This window comes from Setaria viridis, chromosome 9, assembly GCF_005286985.2.
Source record: "Setaria viridis chromosome 9, Setaria_viridis_v4.0, whole genome shotgun sequence".
Classification (NCBI taxonomy): Eukaryota; Viridiplantae; Streptophyta; class Magnoliopsida; order Poales; family Poaceae; genus Setaria; species Setaria viridis.
Window position 1 is genome coordinate 8606474 of NC_048271.2, and position 23026 is coordinate 8629499.

At 43.3% G+C, this 23026-nt stretch overlaps 3 protein-coding genes across 3 annotated transcripts; 2 read left to right on the forward strand and 1 right to left on the reverse strand.

The window, feature by feature from the left end:
• The first annotated feature begins 1174 nt into the window (after positions 1–1174).
• On the forward strand, positions 1175–5269 carry LOC117835900 (GATA transcription factor 18). The gene is made up of 8 exons (XM_034715225.2): positions 1175–1524; positions 2207–2293; positions 2388–2524; positions 3325–3444; positions 3548–3653; positions 4683–4742; positions 4823–4890; positions 4969–5269. Exons 1-8 carry the CDS (start codon positions 1249–1251, stop codon positions 5006–5008), a joined length of 894 nt encoding a protein of 297 aa, XP_034571116.1. The 5' UTR covers positions 1175–1248; the 3' UTR covers positions 5009–5269.
• Positions 5270–7270: 2001 nt separating this feature from the next.
• LOC117836197 (E3 ubiquitin-protein ligase UPL7) lies at positions 7271–16591 on the forward strand. Its single transcript, XM_034715573.1, has 14 exons — positions 7271–7428; positions 7513–7635; positions 8267–8507; positions 9177–9772; positions 10467–11426; positions 11514–11848; positions 12580–12858; positions 12983–13235; positions 13754–13924; positions 14011–14103; positions 14603–14710; positions 15517–15633; positions 16007–16096; positions 16276–16591. The coding sequence occupies exons 1-14, from the start codon at positions 7399–7401 to the stop codon at positions 16357–16359; spliced, it is 3480 nt and encodes a 1159-aa protein (XP_034571464.1). The 5' UTR covers positions 7271–7398; the 3' UTR covers positions 16360–16591.
• Positions 16592–16860: 269 nt separating this feature from the next.
• LOC117836198 (GDSL esterase/lipase At5g03820) lies at positions 16861–20608 on the reverse strand. The gene is made up of 4 exons (XM_034715575.2): positions 20179–20608; positions 19718–20088; positions 17394–17649; positions 16861–17294 (listed from the first exon to the last, which is right to left on the reverse strand). The coding sequence occupies exons 1-4, from the start codon at positions 20432–20434 to the stop codon at positions 17101–17103; spliced, it is 1077 nt and encodes a 358-aa protein (XP_034571466.1). The 5' UTR covers positions 20435–20608; the 3' UTR covers positions 16861–17100.
• Between the last annotated feature and the right edge of the window lie 2418 nt (positions 20609–23026).

The window sequence follows — 23026 nt, forward strand, 5'->3', positions numbered from 1 at the left end:
TTTAAGATTACGAGGATCCAAGTGACACAACGAGACAAGTTTAAGGACCGTTCATGCACTTTATGATAACTGGTAGTGCTACACAAGAAGGTGCTGTCATTTATCCAGCATCTACATCATGCCGAAGTCACCTGCATTAAAACAAAAAAAAACTCATAAGCTTGTACAGGAAAGCCCTTTTATTCTCCGAATCTTAAACCCTATACGCGGCTAGTCCCTCATTGCCACCGTTGTTTACAGAAATGGATCTGTATGATAATTGATAACAAACAGCCAACACTTCTTATTTTTACCAGTCGGTCTAGAACAAAATCGGTCAAACTTTATAATATAAAGAAAATTGTAAAAACACATTTTAGGTGTCACTTTTTTGAGATTTCCCTACAAGTTGTTTTGTTGCAAGTGTCTACTCGCCTGCTTAATTATGTGCAAAACCCATCCTAGTAGACACGTGCTTAGTTGATTCTATTTGTTTGCACCAATTTGGAATCGACAATGTAGTCCTTATCAAAGTTACGTACTTCCAGAAGTATAGTATCAATATTTTTTGCTATTCCACGAAAAAAAATGCTGATGGGACCTGAAAGTTATCACATCAAATTTTGCTATTTGCCCAAAAAAAAATATTGCAACAGCATGAATAAGCTTAATTCGAGCACTTGAACAAAAGCTTGACTCGACATGTATTAATGAAAATCGGTTAAGCATGTAGACTTTGGGGGTTGCATCAAATCAAGTAGGGATATGCATTTGTAAAATGGCTCACGTAAAATCTCAAACAAGTGACATATAAGGTGTTTCTTATGCGATTTTTTTCTTAAGAATAACATAAGATTGAAGACATAATTATGATGTTACTCTAATAATAAATCCGTATTGAAAATATCATATGTTTGCTGATGTACTAAAAGACTTATGTTCTTATAAGATTGGTAGGGTCTTTTTCATGATAAAAAATCTTTTCCGTACGAAATGGATAGAACAACGTTTTTTTTTTTTTGCGAATATGGATAGAACAACGTTAGAGACGAGGTCAAAGGCTCAATTTCAAAGCAGAGATTTTAACAAACAGGAATCTTTTGGAGGTTATATACGCAAAAGGCCAATCCTACTCAGCTATTCCTTCGCATCACCACACGTTCCACGAGCTTGGACCCCAGTTACACCACTACAGCACCCGCCACAGCCACAGCATCACGGCCTTCCATTCCCCAATCTAGGGTTGCGAGCTCCCCGCCACAGCCGGCCATGCCCGACGCGGACGTCGACGCCGAGATGCGCGACGCCGCCGCCGCCGCCGCCGCACCCGCCGGCGACGACGGCGAGGACGACACCGGGGAGGAGGACGACGACGAAGACGACATCGACGACGAGGACGAGGAGGAGCCGACCGCGCCGGTGCCTGTACCGCCCGTGGAGCCTCCCGTCCCGGCGCCCGTCTCGGTCTTGCCTGGAAACCCGAACCAGCTGACGCTGCTCTTCCAGGGCGAGGTCTACGTGTTCGAATCCGTCACCCCCGACAAGGTCTGCCCCTCAATTCATTTCTTTCTGTTTTGCAATTCACGTGGAAATGTGCCGCTTGAGAATTCGTGCGATCGAATCAGAAATTTGACGTGCCTAGCTGAAGTCGTTCGCGATTGGATATGTGCTCGATGTTCTGTTTTTTGTTTGGAGTCATTTCCTTGTCGAATGGTGCACGTATTTGAACATCAGGATTTGCACGGCTGTTCTCACAGCTCATTCTGGCCGGTTTCTGTTCCCACCTGATTTTTTGGTGGGGTTGAAGTTCGCTAGTCAATATTGGTTTGTCGAAATATTGCTGACGTGGCATCAATTGTGAGTACCGAGTACTGTTTCATCGGCGAATGAAATGGTTTGTGTTGGGGTAATGGCCTAATGGGTTTGAGTTTTGAAGCAAATTTTGTGCTAATGTTGACGTACATAGCAATACTTTTATGCAGCACAGTGCTGTTGTTAGTAAGACCAGTCGTATAGTTTTGGTTTACTTCTGTAAATTGGATACAGTCCTTAGTCCTTTTGGCTTGAGGAAAATTTGCAACCCTGAAATAGCTTGCCTTTTCCCCTATAAGGAGCACATTAAGAAAACAGCATGGTAATTTGTACTACTTAGTGCCATAAGCCATATGTTTTACCATGTTACTTGAATATCCATCTGTGTTTTTTCTAAGCTCAGTTTGGTTTCCAGGTTCAAGCTGTCCTGTTACTGTTAGGACGTGGTGAACTACCACCTGGTTCAACTGGCATGGTTTTACCTAATCAAAATGAGAACAAGGTACGCATAAATTCTTCTGCAGTCTGTATGACAATAATTTTATCAGTGTTTTCTTCATCAATGATTAATTAGCAACTTAGCATTCTTTCTGCAGGGGTATGATGACATACTTCGGAGGACAGACATTCCTGCAAAAAGGGTTGCTTCTCTAATTAGGTTCCGTGAAAAACGGAAGGAAAGGAATTTTGATAAGAAAATACGTTATGCAGTTCGCAAAGAAGTTGCACTCAGGTTTGTATCTCGTCTTGAGCAAGCATCAATTTTATTTTGAAATTCTATTGAAAAAGGTCTAGATAAATTGTAGGTGTGGGCTACCAGTATTTATTTTCAATCATTCGCAATCCTTCATATTATATCTAATAATGAAATTATTTTGGTGCCAATAGGAGCGGAATTTATTTCTGATAGTAGTTTTTTGTTATTTTATTAGCACGCCATGCTCCTGCCACTTAATTAAATAAATGATCATTATTGGACCACGACAATTGGTTTCACTGGAGATGCAACTCAGCTCAGCGTTTTACTGTGATGACCAAAAACACGTGCTGTTAGTCTTTCTCCTCGCACTTGAAGTTCACCCTGACCAGATTATATTCATCAGTAAGGGAACTTGATTTTGTCCAAGCTCCTAATTTTACTTGCTTGTCGTTTTTCTTTTCTTTCCTTTTTTTCTTTTGGGGTGTTTGGTCAATTTCTTTGTCTTGTAAATATCATCGGAGAATGAAAATTGCTCAGTGACGATAGCAATAGTGTGGTTCTATGATAAGATGCTACAAATATTATATAGCGGTTGTTGGATGTCAGACCATATGCTGCTCAAAGACATGGATATAACCTAGGTTGGAACCTGATAGGGATAGCTAGGGGTCTAGGCCTAGGATGCAGAGGAAGGCATATCCTCAGAACTGCATGGTACATAGTCACGTAAAAGTCCTCCATGTCAAAACATGGAGCAAACTAGCATATCCTCTAAATTGGATGGTAAATTAGATGTCTTATTAATAATTGGTGGTGTTTTCTATTATTCTCAGGATGCAGCGCCGGAAGGGGCAATTTGCTGGAAGGGCCAGTCTGGAGGGAGAATCTCCAGGTCCTGGCTGTGATCCTGGTTCCCAAAGCTCAGGCCTAGATTTCGTATCTCGTGAATCAAAGTCTGTCTTGTATTCAATTAGTTAACACTTGATACGCTTTTCTACCTGTTTCACCATTTAATGGAAAATTGACCTCTTTTTTTTTCCAAATAATATTCTGCAGGTGTCAGAACTGCGGTACTAGTGAAAAGATGACCCCAGCAATGCGCCGTGGCCCTGCTGGCCCAAGGACTCTGTGCAATGCTTGTGGATTGATGTGGGCAAACAAGGTACATTTACATGCTTAAACATCTCTCTCTCTCTCTCTCTCTCTCTCTCTCTCTCTCTCTCTCTCTCTCTCTCTCTCTCTCTGATGGCTGACATGATCATATTTATTTTCATATAGATAGACAATCCCTTAATGCATTTTCTTGTAACTTTTCCAGTCCCAAAGTGGTATGGATGCGAACACAGTCCCTAAAGGGCCGCTTGGCCATTAATTTCTAGTAAAATTATATATGTGAAACCAAATGAATTATGATATTATGAAAGCATTTTCCAAGATGAATATATACATATCATTTTCATATGACAAGTCTAAACAGACATGACAACATTCTAGGTCAAGCGAATTGGTTGACTATTTGTGAATGGAGGGAGAACACAATAATATTCAGGTGTAATCTTTTTTGCATGATTAAACTTGGAAAAGTAGTCCTCCACAGCATGGTTAACGCTGCGCTTGTTGCGATGGTGTAACAGGACATGCTAAGGTAGCAATTCTGTTTTGCTGTTAGTGTGCTCGCAGCAATGGTGCATGCGTGGTTTCTGGTTAAAATCATGTCATGTTGCCGCTGAATTACAAATACAGAGCTATATCTAGTCATGCTCATGTTGCTTGTTGAAGTCGTCAAATATGAACTTTAGCTGCAGTGCCTTATCTTTTAAGATAAATAATGCCTCCCCCATGGAGGTCTGCTGTTGCAATTTAATGGTGATATGTCAGAATAATAGTCACATTTTTCTTTGGAGATGAACAGGAGGTATCATTTAACGCTTGAAAAGTTAAGGGAGCCCATCTTTCTTGTAGTACTGTTAGCAAACTGCACCTTCGACTGTTATTATTTCAGTTGCACAGAGATTGGGAGAAAGTGCAACCAGTTCTCTATGCTATGAACTTATCTCAACTCTCAAGATTTGACCACCCCTAAGCTTTTATCAGGATTTGACTGCTGATTCCTAAATATAGTATTTGGTTTTTGCTGGAAGTGGACATCCTATTGAACTTATAGTGACCACTTCATCTTTGGTGCCTGCAGGGTACGCTGAGAAGTTGCCCCAAGGCAAAAGTTGAATCTCCTGCGGTTGCAATTGAGCAGGTTCAGTTACTAAATATTGAGCACACATTTCTGAGCTTTGAACATTTTCGTAACCTCAGAGCAATTCTTCTGTTTCTCAGGGTGGAAGTGACAACAAAGCACTGATGGCACCGAAGAATGACAACGTTTCTGCAAGCAACAGCGAAGCGTAAGTTCAAAACCATTTACCCTTTTCCATTGTTATTCAGGCAGGCAGCTCATGAACTCACGTGTTTGTCTTCTCCAGCACAAGTGCAGCAGAGACAGGAGCGCCAAAGGCGCCGTGACAGTATATAGACGTGATTGTTGCCTATAGCTAGACAAGACACCCCGATAGAAAGCTCTGCTAATGCGGAATACTGATTCTCGTCAAGTGTACATTCATTCCTTGCTTGACAGCGTTAGGCATGTAATTATCATAAGGTGTCCGATTGATGTCTGTTGTGTAAACTGTAAAGCCCAGATGGCATCTGTTGTGTTACATTTGCTGCTTTCCTAAGCGGTGACATTCACATAAATCATAATCGAGGATCCTCATTTCCCGTTGATTCGACTGCCATGTTAATCTTCAAATTGTAGCTGTCTGTGATTCCTGTTCTGCACCTACATGCACCAGGTACCTGAACCATTTTTCAGACAGCTGAGATGTGAAATTGCAGCCTTTTCATATTGGTCGTGTGAAAAGGAAAATAAAAAGGAAACCCCATGGAATGAACTCTGCGTCACTCATGATGCGACGGTACCTGGCAGATTACGAAATCACGGGAGGCTCGTGATATCATGGCTGGCTATCATTATGTTGTAGCGTGTACAAGGGAAAAAAAGATATCGGCTCGATCCAACTAACTGTCAGCTTGCGAGCATTTGCCGAAAGTCTACGCGCAACAAAATATTTTTGGTCCATTTCGGAAAAAGAACTTCCATGAACTGGGGGTGTTTGGATACCAAGAGCTAAACTTTAACCCTGTCACATCGGATGTTCGGATGTTAATTAGGATGACTAAACATGAGTTAATTACAAAACTAATTGCAGAACCTCTAGGCTAAATCGCAAGACGAATCCATTAAGTCTAATTAATCCATCATTAGTGAATGATTACTGTAGCACCACATTGTCAAATCATGGACTAATTAGGCTTAATAGATTCGTCTCGCGATTTAGCCTAGTGGTTGTGCAATTAGTTTTATAATTAATCTATATTTAATACTCCTAATTAGTGTCCAAATATCCGATGTGACAGGAGCTAAAATTTAGCCTAGGGGAGCCAAACACCCCTGAGTTGTTCCATGTCAGTCTCCTACATTTTGATTAACTTTTCATGACTTTGCTTTACATATAATGACATAAGATGTACACAAGTCTACCACCTAACAATATGTACGAAATGTTTGGCAGGGATTCTAGATTACGTTTTCTCATAGAAAGACGTGATCCCTGGCAGAAATTGTTTCTGGCAAGTGATTCAAATCAGAAAATGAGGCCTTGTTTAGTTGCCCAACTTTGAAGTGTCAAAAATACTGTAGCAACACTATAGCGTTTCGTTTGGATTTGTGAATTATTATCCAAACATTGACTAATTAGGCTCAAAAGATTCGTCTCGCAAAGTACAACAAAACTGTGCAATTAGTTTTTAATTACGTCGACATTAGTACTCCATGCATGTACCGCAAGTTTGATGTGATGGGAAATCTTCTTTTTGCATAGTGCCAAAGTTGGTATTTGGGGGTGAACTAAACAAGACCTGAGAGAAAGGGAGGGCGTTGATGATCTGCAAGAGGCAGTAGAAAATGCAGCTGTTTGAGGTCCGTGACGTAAGCTAATGACACCCATATATGCACTTAGCGCCTCATGTAGTAGACAAGCGGTGGCTGAGGTGACGATGAGTTGCGAAGTTTGCGATGGTTGATTGGTGTGTAGTGTTGGAGCAGTGGCTTGGAGTTTGTAGTGTTTTGAGTGGTGTCGCGCATGTTCGTTGGAGTTGCTTAAGGTTGGGTTCTTATTTTTTTATTTTTTATTTGTTGTATTGTTCAATATGGACTCTCATCTTTTTTTTAATATAATCGGTAGCTTTTATGTCCGTTTCGTTTAAAAAAAGAAAATAAGAGAAATGCTTCTCTTACACGGGGAGCATCATGCAAAATGTGGTTCGATTCACTTCCTCTATATTTCAACTACCATCCTCTCTTCAGAAATCACCACGTGAGCCAACTCATTTCACAAAAGTGATTCTAATTGTTTTTGAAAAAAAAACATGTTCAGCAGAAAACAAATCTAAAATGTTTCTAGGAAATCGGAATTTTACCAAACATGCCATTAATTCAAACAAATATGTGAAATAGATTCTTAGAAAAAAATCCACCTCTTACAATTTTTTTTTATAAAACGTAATTGCAAATAGGCAATGCTCGAAACTGTAGAGGCTACTTTAGCCTTTACAACTGCTACGAGTTCCGGTTTGATGACATTGACGTACATTTGCTATTTGCCACTTTTTTTTATTAAAGAGGTCAGAAATAGCCTCTTTTTAACGTAACGGAGCACTCCAGTCGAATCTCGCGAGTCGACCCGCGAGGCCGTGACGACAACCCCGCTCGTAGTCGTGGCCTCGTGGGCGCGTCCATCCCTTCCTGCGCACGCGTGCACCTCCCCGCCTCCTTCCTCCGCTCCCCGCCGGCGATGTCGGTGCCCCCGGCCGGCAACCGCCAGGTCCCTGCCCCCGCCTCCTTCCCTCTCCCTCCGCTGTTCCCTCCCTTCCTAGCTGGCTCACTATTTCCTTTCTCTGTTCTGCAGGTCTCCCTTCGGGGGTCGAGCGCGAGGGAGATCACCCGCGACGCGCTCCTGCAGAAGGTCTCCGAGGAGCGCCAGCTCCGAAGCCACCTCCGCCGCGCCGCCGCGGCAGCCCTCTCCATCCAGGTACCTGCCGCCGCCACCCCCAACCGCTGCCTGCTCTACCCATCATGGGTGTTGCCGTATTGGGTACCCACCTAACCACCCAACCGCCCACCAATTTCTGTCTGAGCTCTGAAATCCGCTCGCTGCTCATGAGTCATGATGCTGATTTTAGGTCCGATTTTTTCGTGTAGTTTAATCTATCTAAAGGCCCGTGGCTTGTTTGAATTATAGACACGCTTGATCTGGATGTCTTTCTGCAGAGGGGGAGGAATTCTTTGGCTCATGAGTATATTATTTTGGCAAAGGCTGATGGACTGATTGATACTCGGATGTGTTAGGTGCATTGTTCAGTTCGTATTACTATAATACATTATGGGAATGCATGGAAAGCATCCAGAAAACACTATATTTCTACTAAATATGCAGAGGGTATGAACACTAGTGATAAGCTTTATGCAGAAGCTGTAGTTAATCAATCTAGAATATGTCCAAAATTAAACAAAGCCCAGTCAGAAGTCAGAACATTCATGGACTACGACATCATGAGGATGAATATGTGCAATGGCTGTATGATTGTGCTTTCTTCAACTATTCTTTTAATACTGCACACTCATCAAATGGATGGTCACTGTTCTTTTCTTTCTTATGCCAGCGAATATGGAGAAGGTACTATGTTATAAGAATGGTTTCAGAGCAGCTCCATGAAGACTGGAGACTATTAATGAATGAGCCTAACATCGACTTGACAACTCAATGGATATCTAGAAAGATGCTCAGGCCATTTCTTTTCTTCATTACTCAACCTTGTAGCTGGTACAAGGGACAACGGAGCAAGACCGTGGAATCTATCTTAACATGCTTCAAGATTATCTTGAATAGCATAAACTCAAAGGGTATGTCTTTTTTAATACTACTACTTTTGCTTTGACCTTTCTGTTTGGTGACTTGATTGTTTGCGGTTAATACTGAGGAACGTAATCTTTGTATTGCTCAAAGCCTCAAACCCTGTGCAAGATGGCTGAATACTTGAAATAAGTTACCCACTTTAAGAGAAATATACAAAAGTGTAGCAGGGTGAAAACACATCGAGTGGTATTTCCCACCTTGGCAATCCTCTTTATGGTACTGAGTAATATCTTTGATATAATTTACTATCAGACAATCAGTTCCTTTGGTGCTGACTTTATTTGATTATATTATTCAAATCAATTGAATTCAGTGCTTTAAATTAAGATTTATTCCAAGCTTTGGTTGTACGAAGAAATGGGTCTAACCAGTCACAATATGACCTTGTTGATGGTAGCTCAACAACAGACGCATGATAAGCTTGAAAACATCCACACTATGAGTATTCAAATATTAGTATGTGATACTGGGGAATTTGATGTCCACCACAATAGTTTTGTTTTGCTATACGATAGATTAAGCTATGCGCCAAAAGTTTAACTTCATTATATTTAGTCCTACAGCAGAACACCAAATTGTTGGGGCAGGTTCCTTATGCTTATTTATTCTGATCAGTGCGCATTCCTTTTCAACTGACTTGTATCTTTTCTCTGTAGATGCAAGCAAAAATTTGTGTTCCTTTGCTGTGGGTATGCCAGAAGAGAGGTCTATTTGGCTTTATCAGGCAAAAAAGCTGATTTCACTGTGCTCTTTCATACTTGCCAGGTGCGACCATTCCTGTTTCAAGGATGGAAGCATGGTTGACATGACTGCTATTGCTATGAGATTGGCTGTGTCTTTAACTGACTGCAAAACATGGAAAAGCTTAAAAAGTGAAAACACTAGAGCTGCAGATGAGTCTGTAGAGAGTTTGATTGAATTTATAGGTACATGCCAGAGTGGCACATATAATTGTGTTAGGCAATATATAAAATGTCTTGGTCCTCATGTTACTTCAGGGAAGAAAAGTTCTGCAATTGCAACTGCAACTGCAACAGATGATCATTTTGTGATTACTGCTAGTGCAGTCACTTTAGCCTTGCGCCCATTCCACTCTAAGAAAGCAGAGAGGGGCACTGATCTGAATGGTGCTTCAAAGGAATACTTCACACTGATACTCACAATACCATATCTATGCAAACGCATGCCACCTTTGCTGTTACCTGCTCTTAAGCACATTTCTGTGCTGCAACCGTGTCTCAATATTTTACTGGTAAGGGTCTTAATGTTGGTATGGACAAATTCAGCTCTGGCATTTTCTATTTTATTGGATTGATTTTTGTGAAAGCATTGACTCTCCAAGGATTCAGAACTTTCAACTACTATTTTTTCTTGTGTTGACATAACAAGATAGTAAGAATTATTCGTCTAGTTGAGCCCTCTAACTTTCAAAGTAGTGTATTTATATCTGCTAAATTCTTAACCGATGTTTGTTTTACTGTAAGAAGCACTTTGCTGTTTGTGATCAATATACTGCTCTGTATTGCTCTGTATGTTGGCGCACCGTTGTAAGATATGCCATGACATGATTCTTGCTACAACTTTTTAACTTATAGTGTGGCTGACCTAGTCATAAGTGAACTAAATGCAATTGCTAAAGGATACCAATCTTATTCTAGTCTCATTTCTACTCGTCTCCAAGTTCCCATAGTGTTTATAAGAAACTTCAGCATTTTCTCTATATCTAGGGAAAAAAAAATAATTAAGTTCCGTGCTACTTGTGATTTTAATGAATTCTTGACACTTATCCTTCTAGGTGTTGTAGTGTTGGTATTATTGCTTCGCTACCTACTTCAGCAGTCAGTGTTTTTAAATTTACATGAACCATCACAGTTTATTCGTTGTTTATTTTAAAGGATGGCATATTGTAAATGTGGAACTGATCAAGCCATGGCAGGTGGTGGCAGATCTCCAAGGATAAAATTTTTGAAGATATAATAAAATTGGAGCAGTCAGAGGTTTCAGCTGTTGGCGCTACTGTTATTCCTTGCTCTGGTTGGGCTCTTGGAAATATCGTAAATTTAGCTACCAATCATGATGATTTATCCAATTCAGGGTGCTTCATTGAAGGGCTAGATTTTTGCTTATATGTTGATGTTATTAACTGTATTTCCCAAAACTTACTGGAAAGTTTTGAGAAAAGCAAGGGAATGTCTGTTGGTAATACCGCTTTCCATGCTGAGACATCTATTGCAGAGGAAGGGGATACAAATGGCAGCAGCATGAGAACATTATTTATGGACCTTCTGAAGCCAATTTACCAGCAGTGGCACCTGAGGAAGCTTTTGACATTGGCAAAGGAGGATGTTTCGTGCAGCAGGGGAACTAATTATGATCCAATTCGGAGCCTAAAGTTGTCAGATGTCGTATGCTTCTACTATCACTTGCTCAGAATTTTCTCATCATTCAACCCTTCTATCGGCGCGCTGCCTATTCTCAATATGCTTGCATTCTCTCCTGGATTTCTTGTTGATTTATGGGGGGCACTAGAAATATCCATTTTTGGCCAAGCAATCCAGAATTTACAAGAAACAGGACAGGATAAACAGTTGGCTACAAGTAGTTCAGGTGAGCAAGTATCCTCCACGAGGCAAAGAAGGAATGCCAAGGACACAGCAACCAAGTGGGCAAATGTGCTCCAGAAGATTACAGGAAAATCCAATGATTCAGAGGAGGGCACAATGCCAGATAATATTTTAATTTCTCAGCAGTCTAATGATGATGCATTAACTTTATGGGATATTGAAGCTATGAGACATGCATCTGAAGGTATTGGAAAGGACTTAACGTGCATGATGTATCTTTTTTGTGCTATATATGGGCACCTATTACTTGTGCTAGATGATATTGAGTTTTATGAGAAGCAGGTAATATGCTCTGTGCCCATGCGCATCTCTATATATCTTAGTCACCTCACCTTTTGATGGCACTCTTTGCTTTCTCTGACTTTACAGGTTCCTTTTACCTTAGAGCAGCAGCGGAAGATCGCATCAGCACTTAATACATTTGTATACAATTCTTTTGTTCAGAATGGTGGAAGCTACAGCAAACCGCTTCTGGATGTATCTGTCAGATGTCTTAATCTACTATATGAAAGGGATAGTAGGCATAAGTTCTGTCCAATTTCTTTGTGGTTGGCACCTGCTAGAAATGGTCGAATTCCAATTGCTGCTGCTGCCAGGGCCCACGAGGCAGCATTTGGTAATTTTCCAGGAAATAATTCTTCAGGAATTCCTACCCGGAGCTCTGTGCTTACCACATTACCACATGTATATCCGTTTGAGGAGAGGTACCTTACTGTATTTAGATCCAGAAAAAGTCAACACCTTCCATAGATATCGTAAACTTAACTGAACTGATATTTTGAAATTTTAAAAAATCCTAAACTTAAGCTTATGATCTTTGAGTTAATTGTTCATACCTACCTTACCAACCTGTCCTGAGTTCCTTTTTGCAGTTGACAATTGAAATTGGTTGTTCTTTGTTGCTGTTCTCACACACAGATCCCCTAAAGAGATACTTATACACCATGATTCACTTTAGTAGCAATTTTCTTGCTGTATCAAAACTTAAAAACTTATACTTCTTAATTCCTATCACTGATTGTAGGTACATGATATTTCACAAAGTTTACCTGGTAATTCTGTCTGTTGGTTGTGGAAAGTTTGATACACATGTCCCTTTAAAAATGGCCAAAGTCAGCCCTTTTACCAAAAATGTTTAAATTTGCGTACAAAGTTCTAACAGTTTTCATCTGAGATTTATTGAATGAAAAGTTACCCAGACCTTTTCCGCTGCTGGAGCTCATGTAGTGGTCATATGATAATTGTCTAGCTTTATTGTTATGTTGCTATGGCATGACAGACATATCTCACTAGTTTGTATTCATTTTTGGTTTCGTCGTGAATTTTATTTATAATAGCACATATATTCTTTTTACATGCAGCACACAATTTTAGTACATAAACATTTCTATGCAATCCTAACTTTTCTTAACACCATTTTATGTCGTTTACCCAGAGTGCAGATGTTTAGAGAATTTATTGAGTCAGACAAAGCATCAAGAAGAGTTACTGGTGAAATATCTGGACCAGGTCCGGGATCTATTGCGATAGTTATACGTCGAGGCCATATAATTGAAGATGGATACAGGCAGTTGAACTGCCTAAGGTCAAAGTTGAAATCTTGCATTCATGTGTCATTTGTAAGTGAATGCGGCCTTCCTGAAGCTGGTTTGGACTATGGTGGTCTCTCAAAGGAGTTCCTAACGGATCTTTCTAAGACTGCTTTTAGTCCGGAGTAAGCATACTGTTAGAACTTTTAGCCCTTAAATATACAACTTGTTTTTTCTCAAAAGTGAAGAGTACTGTCATTCATCAAGGCAATGTTTCTAACCTTTTCTATTTCTCACAATACTCAATAGGTATGGGCTGTTTTCACAAACATCAGCATCTGATACCAGCTTAATTCCTAGCAATTCTGCTAGGCTTTTGGATAACGGCATTGATATGATTGAGTTTCTTGGTCGAGTTGTCGGCAAAGCACTCTATGAGGGGATTCTGTTGGACTATACTTTTTCACCGGTATTTGTGCAGAAACTTCTTGGGCGGTATAATTTTTTGGATGAGCTATCAACACTTGATCCTGAGCTCTATAGAAATCTTATGCAACTAAAGGTACTATAGATTTTTGTTTTGGTTTGGTTCCCAAGATACAAGCAAGTTAAACTACTACTTAGAATATTACTTTTTCCATTGAAATGATCATGTTATCGGTGGATGGCTATTATCAGCCCTTTATTTTAGTATATGTACCGTTTTATTTATAAATATCAATCATTATCCACTAGTGCTGCTTAGCTTTCCTTATCATTCTTTCAATGTATTTGTAGTTTGCAGTGTTCACATGTTAGGGATCAATGCTACGCATTTATTGTTGCTCCTCATATTTTTGACAAGATCTTGACATTTATTAAGCCTTGTTAAAATTGGTTGTACTTTTGGTATTGATGTGGTTTCTCTCTGTAGAGGTTATATATCATATTAGTTTTTTTATCAGCTACCTCTGTAAAGACTGCATATGGTGCCAGTTTGGTTTTTCTTTTAATGAAATAGCATGCATGTAATGAGATGATAAATTTTGATGCTATCACCTTTTTTGTAAGAATAATGTGAACTACTTTTCTACCAAACAGCACTATGATGGGGATGTTGAGGATCTATGTTTGGATTTTACTGTAACTGAAGAGTTGGGTGGTAAAAGAATCATCCATGAGCTGAGACCTGGTGGTAAAAGTACATCTGTCACGAATGATAATAAGCTGCATTATGTTCATGCAATGGCAGATTTCAAGCTTAACCGCCAGGTTGTGACTTGGTCCATTTTTCTTATGATTTGTGAGGTTTTTTTCTGTACCAGTAAGAAAGCTTTTTTATACCATTGTCCTTGCAGATACTTCCATTTGCAAATGCATTTTATAGAGGACTCAGTGATCTCATTTCACCATCTTGGCTAAGCCTGTTTAATGCAAATGAATTTAATCAGGTATTTCTCTTCTATTTTCTTTCTTTCTGTTTTTTGAGAGAATTCTCTTCTAAATTTTGGATACTACTGAAACTGGCATTGCCCCTGCTATACCGTGGAACCTGATCTTTGAACTGACAGTAGTAAATAAAGTAGATAAAGTAGAAAACTCTGAATGAATCAATTACTAAAAATTAAGAAAAAAATTCTAACTTAAAATATTTTGTAAAACTTTTTGAAAAATGAAATTGTGATGTAAAAGGTATAAATGAAGAAAAATTGAAATTCAAAAATGCGCTTGAGTAAATAACACATCGTGCTTCTTTTTGGTAAAGAGTACCAATTAGAACTGGCCAAATACCCTAGCACCCTTGATATATCAACCAACAATTGACTAGCTCAAAAAAATTATGGCATACAACGTATTAGCTGGTTTAGTGCGTGAATGCCCAAGGCCCAAAACTGAAACTGTGATAGCCCACAATTTCAAAACCCTGCTAATTATCATTGCCGCATGCAGTTACTTTCAGGCGGGCTGCAGGATTTTGATGTTGATGATCTGCGGAACAACACTAAGTATACTGGTGGTTATACGGTGTCAAGTCGAACTGTTAAACTCTTCTGGGAGGTATATGTATTTGTATAATTTTGATCATTTTGCATTAATGGCTTCTTGCTATTTCCTGTTTTGCATTCTTATATTTTGAGACCATGTTTTGCATATAACATGGAAAAGATCCTAGGGCTATTAGCTTGGTTACCTATGTTCATGCAAATTATACACCCAATTTGGAAAATGGATGGAACCGCTGGAGTTTGTTTATGTATTTTCTTGTTTGATGATAAAAAAAAACTCGACCTGCGGGGGTAAGACAGCCCTCGGGCTTTTTTCTAAGAGAGAAGACCTTCTCACACAGGTCGAGAAAACCCCCGAACCTCTGCCCCGCCCTTACCCAGGGGCCTGTAACCCTTGTGAGACTACCACTAGGCTAGCGACCACTGCAACTACCCCAAGTAGGAGGGCCCAAACCAACCACAGCTACGACTTGGCTTGGGCCTTGACCTGTGCTTTGGTTATGGTGACAGAACCTGAGGAGTGCTACTGGGACCATCTAACCAACTCAGCTAGAGGCCCGTTCGCTTCTTGTTTGATGATAACTTTGGAAAATATCATTTGGTGTTCTCATTCTGTAATACAATTGTGACCCTGACATGCCGGCAGCTGAAACTTGCCATATACACTCCTGTCATTGTGCTGCATTACTGTGGCCTACTTGCATGTGTAGCATTTGTCCACCCCTTTTCAGTGCTACATGGTTTGGTCTGTTTGCTTTGCTGGTATTTCAGCCCAATTTTGTTAAATAACTGTTTTTGTTTACCAGCAGCAAATAAATTATTGCTTATATGGTTCTCACATCTGTACTCATTCTGCAGGTCATCAAAGGATTGAAGCCAACAGAGCGTTGTTTGCTCCTGAAGTTTGTGACAAGCTGTTCACGAGCTCCCTTACTTGGATTCAAGTACCTGCAGCCTTCTTTCACAATACATAAGGTTTGATCAAGCAGATTGCAAGAACTTTTCCTGTTTTGGGGATATGTGATAGATTGACTTAGGAAGGTGTGGCGTACCGCATTGCTGCTGTGCAGCAACTTCTAAGCCCTTGATATCTTTACCCTTTCTTTGCACTAGTGAATCAACTGAGGTGTTGCATGCTTTTCAACCAAAAAAAAAAAACTGATTTGTTGCATAGTTCAGATACCCTCTAAATTTGTGTATGGAGCTAACGCTAATTATCTCATTGAAGGAAGTACTTGATGGTATTGGTTTTAGTTCTGTAACTATGAAAACTCTGGCAACAGGGTTGAATCCATGTATTATTTTGTTCTTTTCTATCTGATTCATCAATCTTCTCTCATTGGCCTAGGTTCCATGTGATGTAACACTTTGGGCTTCAATTGGAGGCCAAGATGTAGACCGCCTTCCATCTGCCTCCACATGCTACAATACGCTCAAGGTATGGCTACATGTGTGTCTGCATTCAATCAGTATCATCTCTTCGCTCTGCTGCTATTGTAATCTGTTTTGAGTTCATTCTTTGACAAGTCAAATCTCTTAGGATCAGTGGCCATTGAGCATTCATATATCCTGGCATGCATTTCTAACTTCTTTTCTAATGCTTTTTGTTGCCTTCAGCTTCCGACGTACAAGCGATCAAGCACGCTGAGGAGCAAGCTGCTCTACGCCATCAGCTCGAACACCGGGTTTGAGCTCTCGTAGAGGTAGTGTATATGCAGTGGTGCCGTCGTAACCGTGTTAAGGTTTGCTGTGAATAGAGGTATAGCGAAATTTCATCAGATGTATGAATTGCCGCCAATATTATCTTGTTCATTCGGAACAACAGCTCATTTGAAGGTTAACGCGAATATCTATTCCAGTACAGAAGTTTGTTGGCAAGTCGAAATGCCGGAACAGTATGCATTTCTATGGTATGTGCTTGTGCAGTTCAGCAGTTGCCAGTAGCTTCAGCTTATCAGCTACCGAACAGTATTTTTCTCTCACAACAAATCAGTTGTTTTAGCTTTTCAGCCGGCTTATAAATTCAGCCGAACGCTCCCAACTGGTGGTCCCGGCCTGCCCAGACGGGCAGCTTTGTAAGTCGGTGCTCTCAGAAAGTTCAGGGGAAGGCACTCCGTGTGGGTAGAACCCAACGGCTGTATGCTACTTCGAAATATGCTGCTTACGTACTTTACGTCGATCACTCAAGGTCCAAATTCCAGATTGGGAAGACGGCGAAGATAGAAATTATACCGAGCGGCACTCTTACACACCAGTCCAACTGTTCCTAAAGCAGAACACAACTACAGGAGATCATGGACAGGCAGCAAGCAAACAAACAAAGCACAAGCTAGCAGTAGCAGCGCAGAACGACAGAAAAGCAAGGTACATGGATCGGGTACGGCGGCAGGAAGGGGAATTGGAGTGTGTTTCCCGGAGGCGCGGCGGGGCTGCGTGCGTCGCTCACGCGATGAGCTGCAGGCCCTGCAGGAGCAGCGCGTCGGCGAGCACCCGGTTGGCGGCGTCCGTGGGGTGGAAGCCGTCCCAGAAGACGTAGCCCGTGGCGTTGGTGCACGTCCCCGGGGCGCCCTGGTGGCACAGCACCGACGTCTCGATGGTGCCCGTCCCGCAGCACGCCCGCCGCGACTCGAAGAACCCTGAAATCATCATCGAGCATGGACGACGACTTGTCATAAAAAAGTAGGGAGAAGAGCAGAGGATTTTGTCGTCCGGCGTGCACTGATCCGGCCCCTTACCGGCGCTGGTGGGGTTGTTGACGAGGTCGAGGAGCGGCTGGTAGATGTCGAAGACGATGAGCTTGAGGTCCGGGCGTTGCCGCTTCACGGCGTCCGCGGCCGAGTCCAACTTCCGGTTGAAGGTCAGGGAGTCGTTGTTGAGGCGCTCCACGCAGCCTGTGCTCCCGCCGCCGAACAGGGTGACGGCTCCCGGGAGGCACCCCATCGGCGGCAGCGACGTCACGCCGATCCGGCGGGCGCCCAGGCTGTACAGGCCCTGCATGGCATCACGTACGTTGGCACACATTCAGGGTCCTTTGGATTTGGATTGAAGGAATTTTGTGGGAATACTGTTCATAGAGGAATGCTTCCTATTCTATCTTTGGTTTGCAGGAAACGTGAATAGTATTCCATAGGAATTTTACTCCTTTGCATGCTGATTCCAAAGGAATTTTAAAATCCACTAAAACCTCTTGGTAAAATTCCTATGCACGAAGAACGAGAAATTCAATGTTGTTGGTGCTAGTTAATTGTTGTCCTTGCATGTGGAGCTGAGCATAATTGTTGGTGCATACTTTAGACATGTCTTATCAATCAGTGGAAAACAACAACTTCATCATAGCTAAAACTCCTTTAGGATTCCTACGTTTTTCCTATGACCTATCCAAAGGGTCATTCCTTCAAAATTCCTAGATTTTCCAATCCTATGTTTTGCATCTACATTCCTACAATATTCCTTTGTTTTTCCTATTCCCATGTTTCTCTTTTCCTTCATTCCAAAGGAGCACTCGGTGCTTATCAGCCATGCAAGCACAGAGCTGAGTGATTCCTCAATTGAATACTCCTCAACCAATTCCGCAAGCACAGAGTATTCAACTAGAAGCAGTGCATTATTGGACACTTTCAGTTTCAGATGCGTATGCAGTTTAGTTATTACCCTGATCTGATGGTTGATGCGAGCGACGAGCATCGCTCTAGGCTTTCTGGAAGAAGATTTGTCGTGTCCTTGACTTGTTCTCTCTCCCCTCTGGATCGCAGCAACTCTACTGGTTTGGTTTGGTACACGCCATTTAAGATTTACTGCCACGGCCACGGGCCATGCATGTCGGTATCACTCAATGTGATGAGCTGACGATGCACTATGCAACATTACTGGTACTACCCCATATCGAGTAGTATTTGAGACAGCATCTTGACTAGTGACCACCGAGCGAGCGAGTGCATCGACAAAGGCTGGCCAACGCCAGTGCAGGCGCAGTAATTAACCAAGGGTACGTGTCCTATCTCTACCGTTCTCTCCATGCATGGACACCGTTGCGGGGTTTGGCATGGAAACGGAGGCGCGTTATTCATCGGGCAGCAGCCAGCACTTTCCGTGCTAGTGGTGGTTGGGCCGGCGCCAGTTTGATGTCGCAAAGAAACATCGAACACGCATGCAACTTTCCACAACGGCGAGCCACTGTACCCACCGTCTCTACTTCTCCACAGCTCGCAACGTACACTCGGTCACATGCACCGGAGCACGAACGAAATCTCGAACCCAATCTCCAAGCATAGCATGCAACTAGTAGGGACGCGACATGTGACGACAGTTAACACACTAGAGCTGCAGTGGACTGGGCCCAATAGGTCTCCAAAGGCTTGGCATTGATGTCGCAGCAACGAGCCAACGACTCCGTACGCAGAGACACAGTGGACGGCAGGCGACCATGTTCACCCAGCAGAGGGGTCCTAGCCTCCTAGGGGAGTTACTGAGGCCATTACATTGCGCTGCATTCATTCCTACACGGCCCTACTCGCTGCAACCTGTGACCTCATATCGTATCCACCACTGGCCCCCTGCGACGCCACTTGGTGGACGTACTAAAGTTCAATTCCTGTAATGTTTAGATACTAATTAGAAGAACTAAATATGAACTAATTATAAAACTAATTGCACAGATGATGCTAATTTACGGGATGAAACTATTAGATCTAATTAGTCCATGATTTGACAATATGATGCTACATTGTGAAGTTTCAATTGCATATTTCCATTGCATGCCCGGCGGGTAGCTTGCTCCCCTCTCAGAGGTTGAAGCTTCATCTTGCTGCGTGCATGCATGGCATGGTAGGGCTACTAACATACTGGCAGCATGCCGTCAATGAACTATCCCAACTAATGCAGTTTGGGAAAGAAATGGCTAAGATCGCAGGAAATTTTCTAACTAAAGACATGCCACTTAATAAGTTACTAGCTATTACTCAGTCGCTATTCATGTCGCTGACATGTGGTCCTAGCTTGCGGATGAATTCGAGAAAATCAATTAATTAATTCGCAGAGAGCCGGATTTTGGGATGGGTACCTCGACGAAGGCGGTGAAGGGCTGCATGAGCGCGTCGGCGAACTGGTCGGAGGTGTAGGCGGCGCCCAGCACCGGGTTCACGTAGTAGTTCTGCATGTAGTCGCTGGTGCCGGCGCTCACCACGTAGATGGACCCCGACGTCAGCGACTTGGCCCGCTGCTCCCCCGCCGACGCCGCCACCCGCGACTGGTACTCCCGGAAGTACTCCGCCTGGCGGCTCAGCGAGATCGCGCCGTAGAGGGCGGCGGTGGCGTCGAGGTACCCGGCGGCGCCGGAGGCGAAGTTGGCGCCGTTCAGGAGGCTCTTGTTGTTGCTCTGTGCCTCCTGGCTCAGGTACGCCGGCGGGTACGAGCTCAGCCCCAGGCTCTCAACTGCATCATCAATCGACGATTATTGTGCATCAAACATCACTCATGCATGACTGAACACGCCAACAAATCGCCGGGAAGTCCATGGCTTACCGGTGTAGTCCATGGCGAGCTTGCCGTTGCAGAACCGCCCGGTCGGCGCGTGCGTCGCCGGGAAGTCGCGGCCGTAGGGCGGGAAGTCGGCGCGCACCAGCGTGGCCAGCCGGTTGTTGTTGCCGGCGTCCACCACCGAGTCGCCGAAGATCATCACGCCGGGCACCAGCGCCTGGCCCCTCACTGTCGCCGCCGCCACCGCCAAGAGCAGCAGCACCACCGCCGCCGCCGCCGTGGGCACGGAGCTCGCCTCCATCGGTCGTCCTTGCTCGCTCGCTCTCAGCGCGCGTCCACGCCGGCCGGTTTTCCCACTCGGTTACGAGCTGGAGAACTGGAGTTGGCAGTGGAGTGCGGTGGGGTGGTGTGGAGTGTGGACGTGTCAGTGTGAAGGTGGAAGAGGCAGGCGCTCGCCACCGCGTGGTTTTAACGGGCCGGGGGTGAAGTGGAGTACTGGTAGCTGGTTATTGACTGCTGTTGGGTGGTGGTGGTGGGAGGAGGTGGGAGCACACGCATTCAATGACCTTGGTGAAGTGAGTGTGGCTGAGCAAGTGAGCAAGCTCCATCGAACGACTTGGTTATTGGTTAAACTCACGGTTGAATATTTAATTTGAATCCAAATGGCTGTTTGTAAAATTCAGAGGAAATGGATCATGTTCCTGCAAAGCTCGTACTACGTTTCTCCTGCTTACATCCATATATAGGGGTGTGTTTGCAAAGAGGATTTTCTGAGTTTGCAGTAATTAATATACATGCATGGGCACGCATCTTCTTGGAAAAAAAAAAGATGACCACGTATCATTATCAATAAGTTCAATCAATGGATTTGAAAGGAAATGGCGGGAGAAGGTAAGAGGCAAAAACATCAGAAAAGAGATGCTATGACAAGGCAAGACTTCACAGATCAGAGATAACCGCGGCTCTGAACAGCTTCGACAAGGAAACAGGACCTGAAACTAAGTGGGTGTTTAGATACTAGGTGCTAAACTTTAGCAGTATCACATTGGATGTTCAGATGCTAATTAGAAGAACTAAATATGAGCTAATTATAAAACTAATTGCAAAATCCTATGCTAATTTGCGAGACGAATCTATTAAGGCTTAATAGATTCGTCTCGCGAATTAGACTCCATCTGTTCAATTAGTTTTGTAATTAGCCTATGTTTAATACTTCTAACTAGCATTCAAACATTCGATGTGACAGGTGTTAAATTTTAGCAGGAGTATTCAAACGGGACCTAAAGATGATTCTAACGGTGGTTCCCCTCGTTGCTTCCAAAGCTAAGAAATAATCAAACTGCCTCGTTTTGCTCCAGAAATGATCTATCACAGCTCACACGTTGATGCTTCGCTTCGGTACCCGCTCCACTTGTCATTTGATTCGTCGAGGAACCAAATATGGAGTTGACATTCTTCATTATTAACTGTTGCTCCTCACTCGCATCAAAGCCTGTGGCAGTTTGATGGCTCCGTACTTATCATTTGACAAGTTTATTCTGCAAAGTTAAAACCATTTTTCCTCAATAAAATTAGTAAAATAGTACACTCAAAGGGCGTGTTTACTTCCCACCTACAGGATCGGAAGCCACGCCACAGGGCTGTGGCGCCGATTCTGGTAGTTGCCGAGGTCGCCGGCGATCCTGTGCGCCATGGAGGGCCGCACGAAGAAGGACGGGGTCTCCGGCCTGTTCGTCTGGACGAAGACGCCGCCCAGCGAGACCGGAAGGAGGTCCGCCGCGCGCCGCAGCTGCTGCCGGCAGCGCGCCAGCCCTGCAGACGCCCCGTGACACGGCGAGAGCGCGCGGCGCCAGGCGGGCCAGGACGTCCGCCAGCACGTCCTCGGGTAGCAGGTCCATCGTTCCGTCCCGGCTCTTGTCGCGATTCCGCGCGGAGCAGATGAAGTACGTAGACAAGGCGGCGCGGCAGATCGGTCGTCGAGGGCTCGAAGTCCTTTCTTTGTTTTTATTTTTTTTGAACGAACTGATCAGCTGCCGATTATATTAATAAAGAAGATGAAGTTCAGATTGGACAAAACTATAAAAAAAAAAGGAAAAATGACGCAGACACCGACAGGTTGGATTGGCTCTTCAATACATGCCGCACCACGTCCTCATACACGACTCAACTCTACGAACACATCGGCTAGTTAGACTGGGACATCAACCGTCACCGAACTCCACTCCTCTCAACACCTCGACGACAGAACCGAAGCCTAACCACAGCCTGTACCACGATCAAGAAGTCGCCGAAACCTCCCAGCGTAACATAGCGTCGACATTGAACCGAGAAGCAAATTGCACCGCACCGAGAAAATCACTGCCATGCAGGACCTTCCGCCGTAGTGCCGCTGCAACATTGCTCTCCACCTGATAGGGTGATAGCACCGAATCCGAATCTCTTGCAGACTGACTGCCTCGCAGTCGCCGCCATGATAACACAATGCGCAGGAACCTCGCCACATCCGTCGTTGGACTCTGCCTCCCTCTTGTCACCTCGAAGATACACTACGCGTGGGGGCTTCGCCACGCCCGTCGTAGTATTTTATGTCACGGATCCGTTTCTTTTGTTGTTGTCAGAGTGTTGAGCGATATTGCCCCGCTCCCCAAGATCTCCTTTGATCAGCAAAGCCACCGCAGCGTGTTGACCTCGCCTTGTTGGTTCACCCTCGCACGTAACCTTCTCCGCCGTGTCAGCAAACCACAGAAATCGCTTGCGCCGTCTTCCGAATTAAAGGTTAAGAATATATACCATAAAGAGCCGTACAAAAACAGATAAGTTCAAGTAGGATATTGAGGACAGTTGTTCCAACCTATTTGCACAAAGGCATTTAAAAACAAAGAAAATACAATCA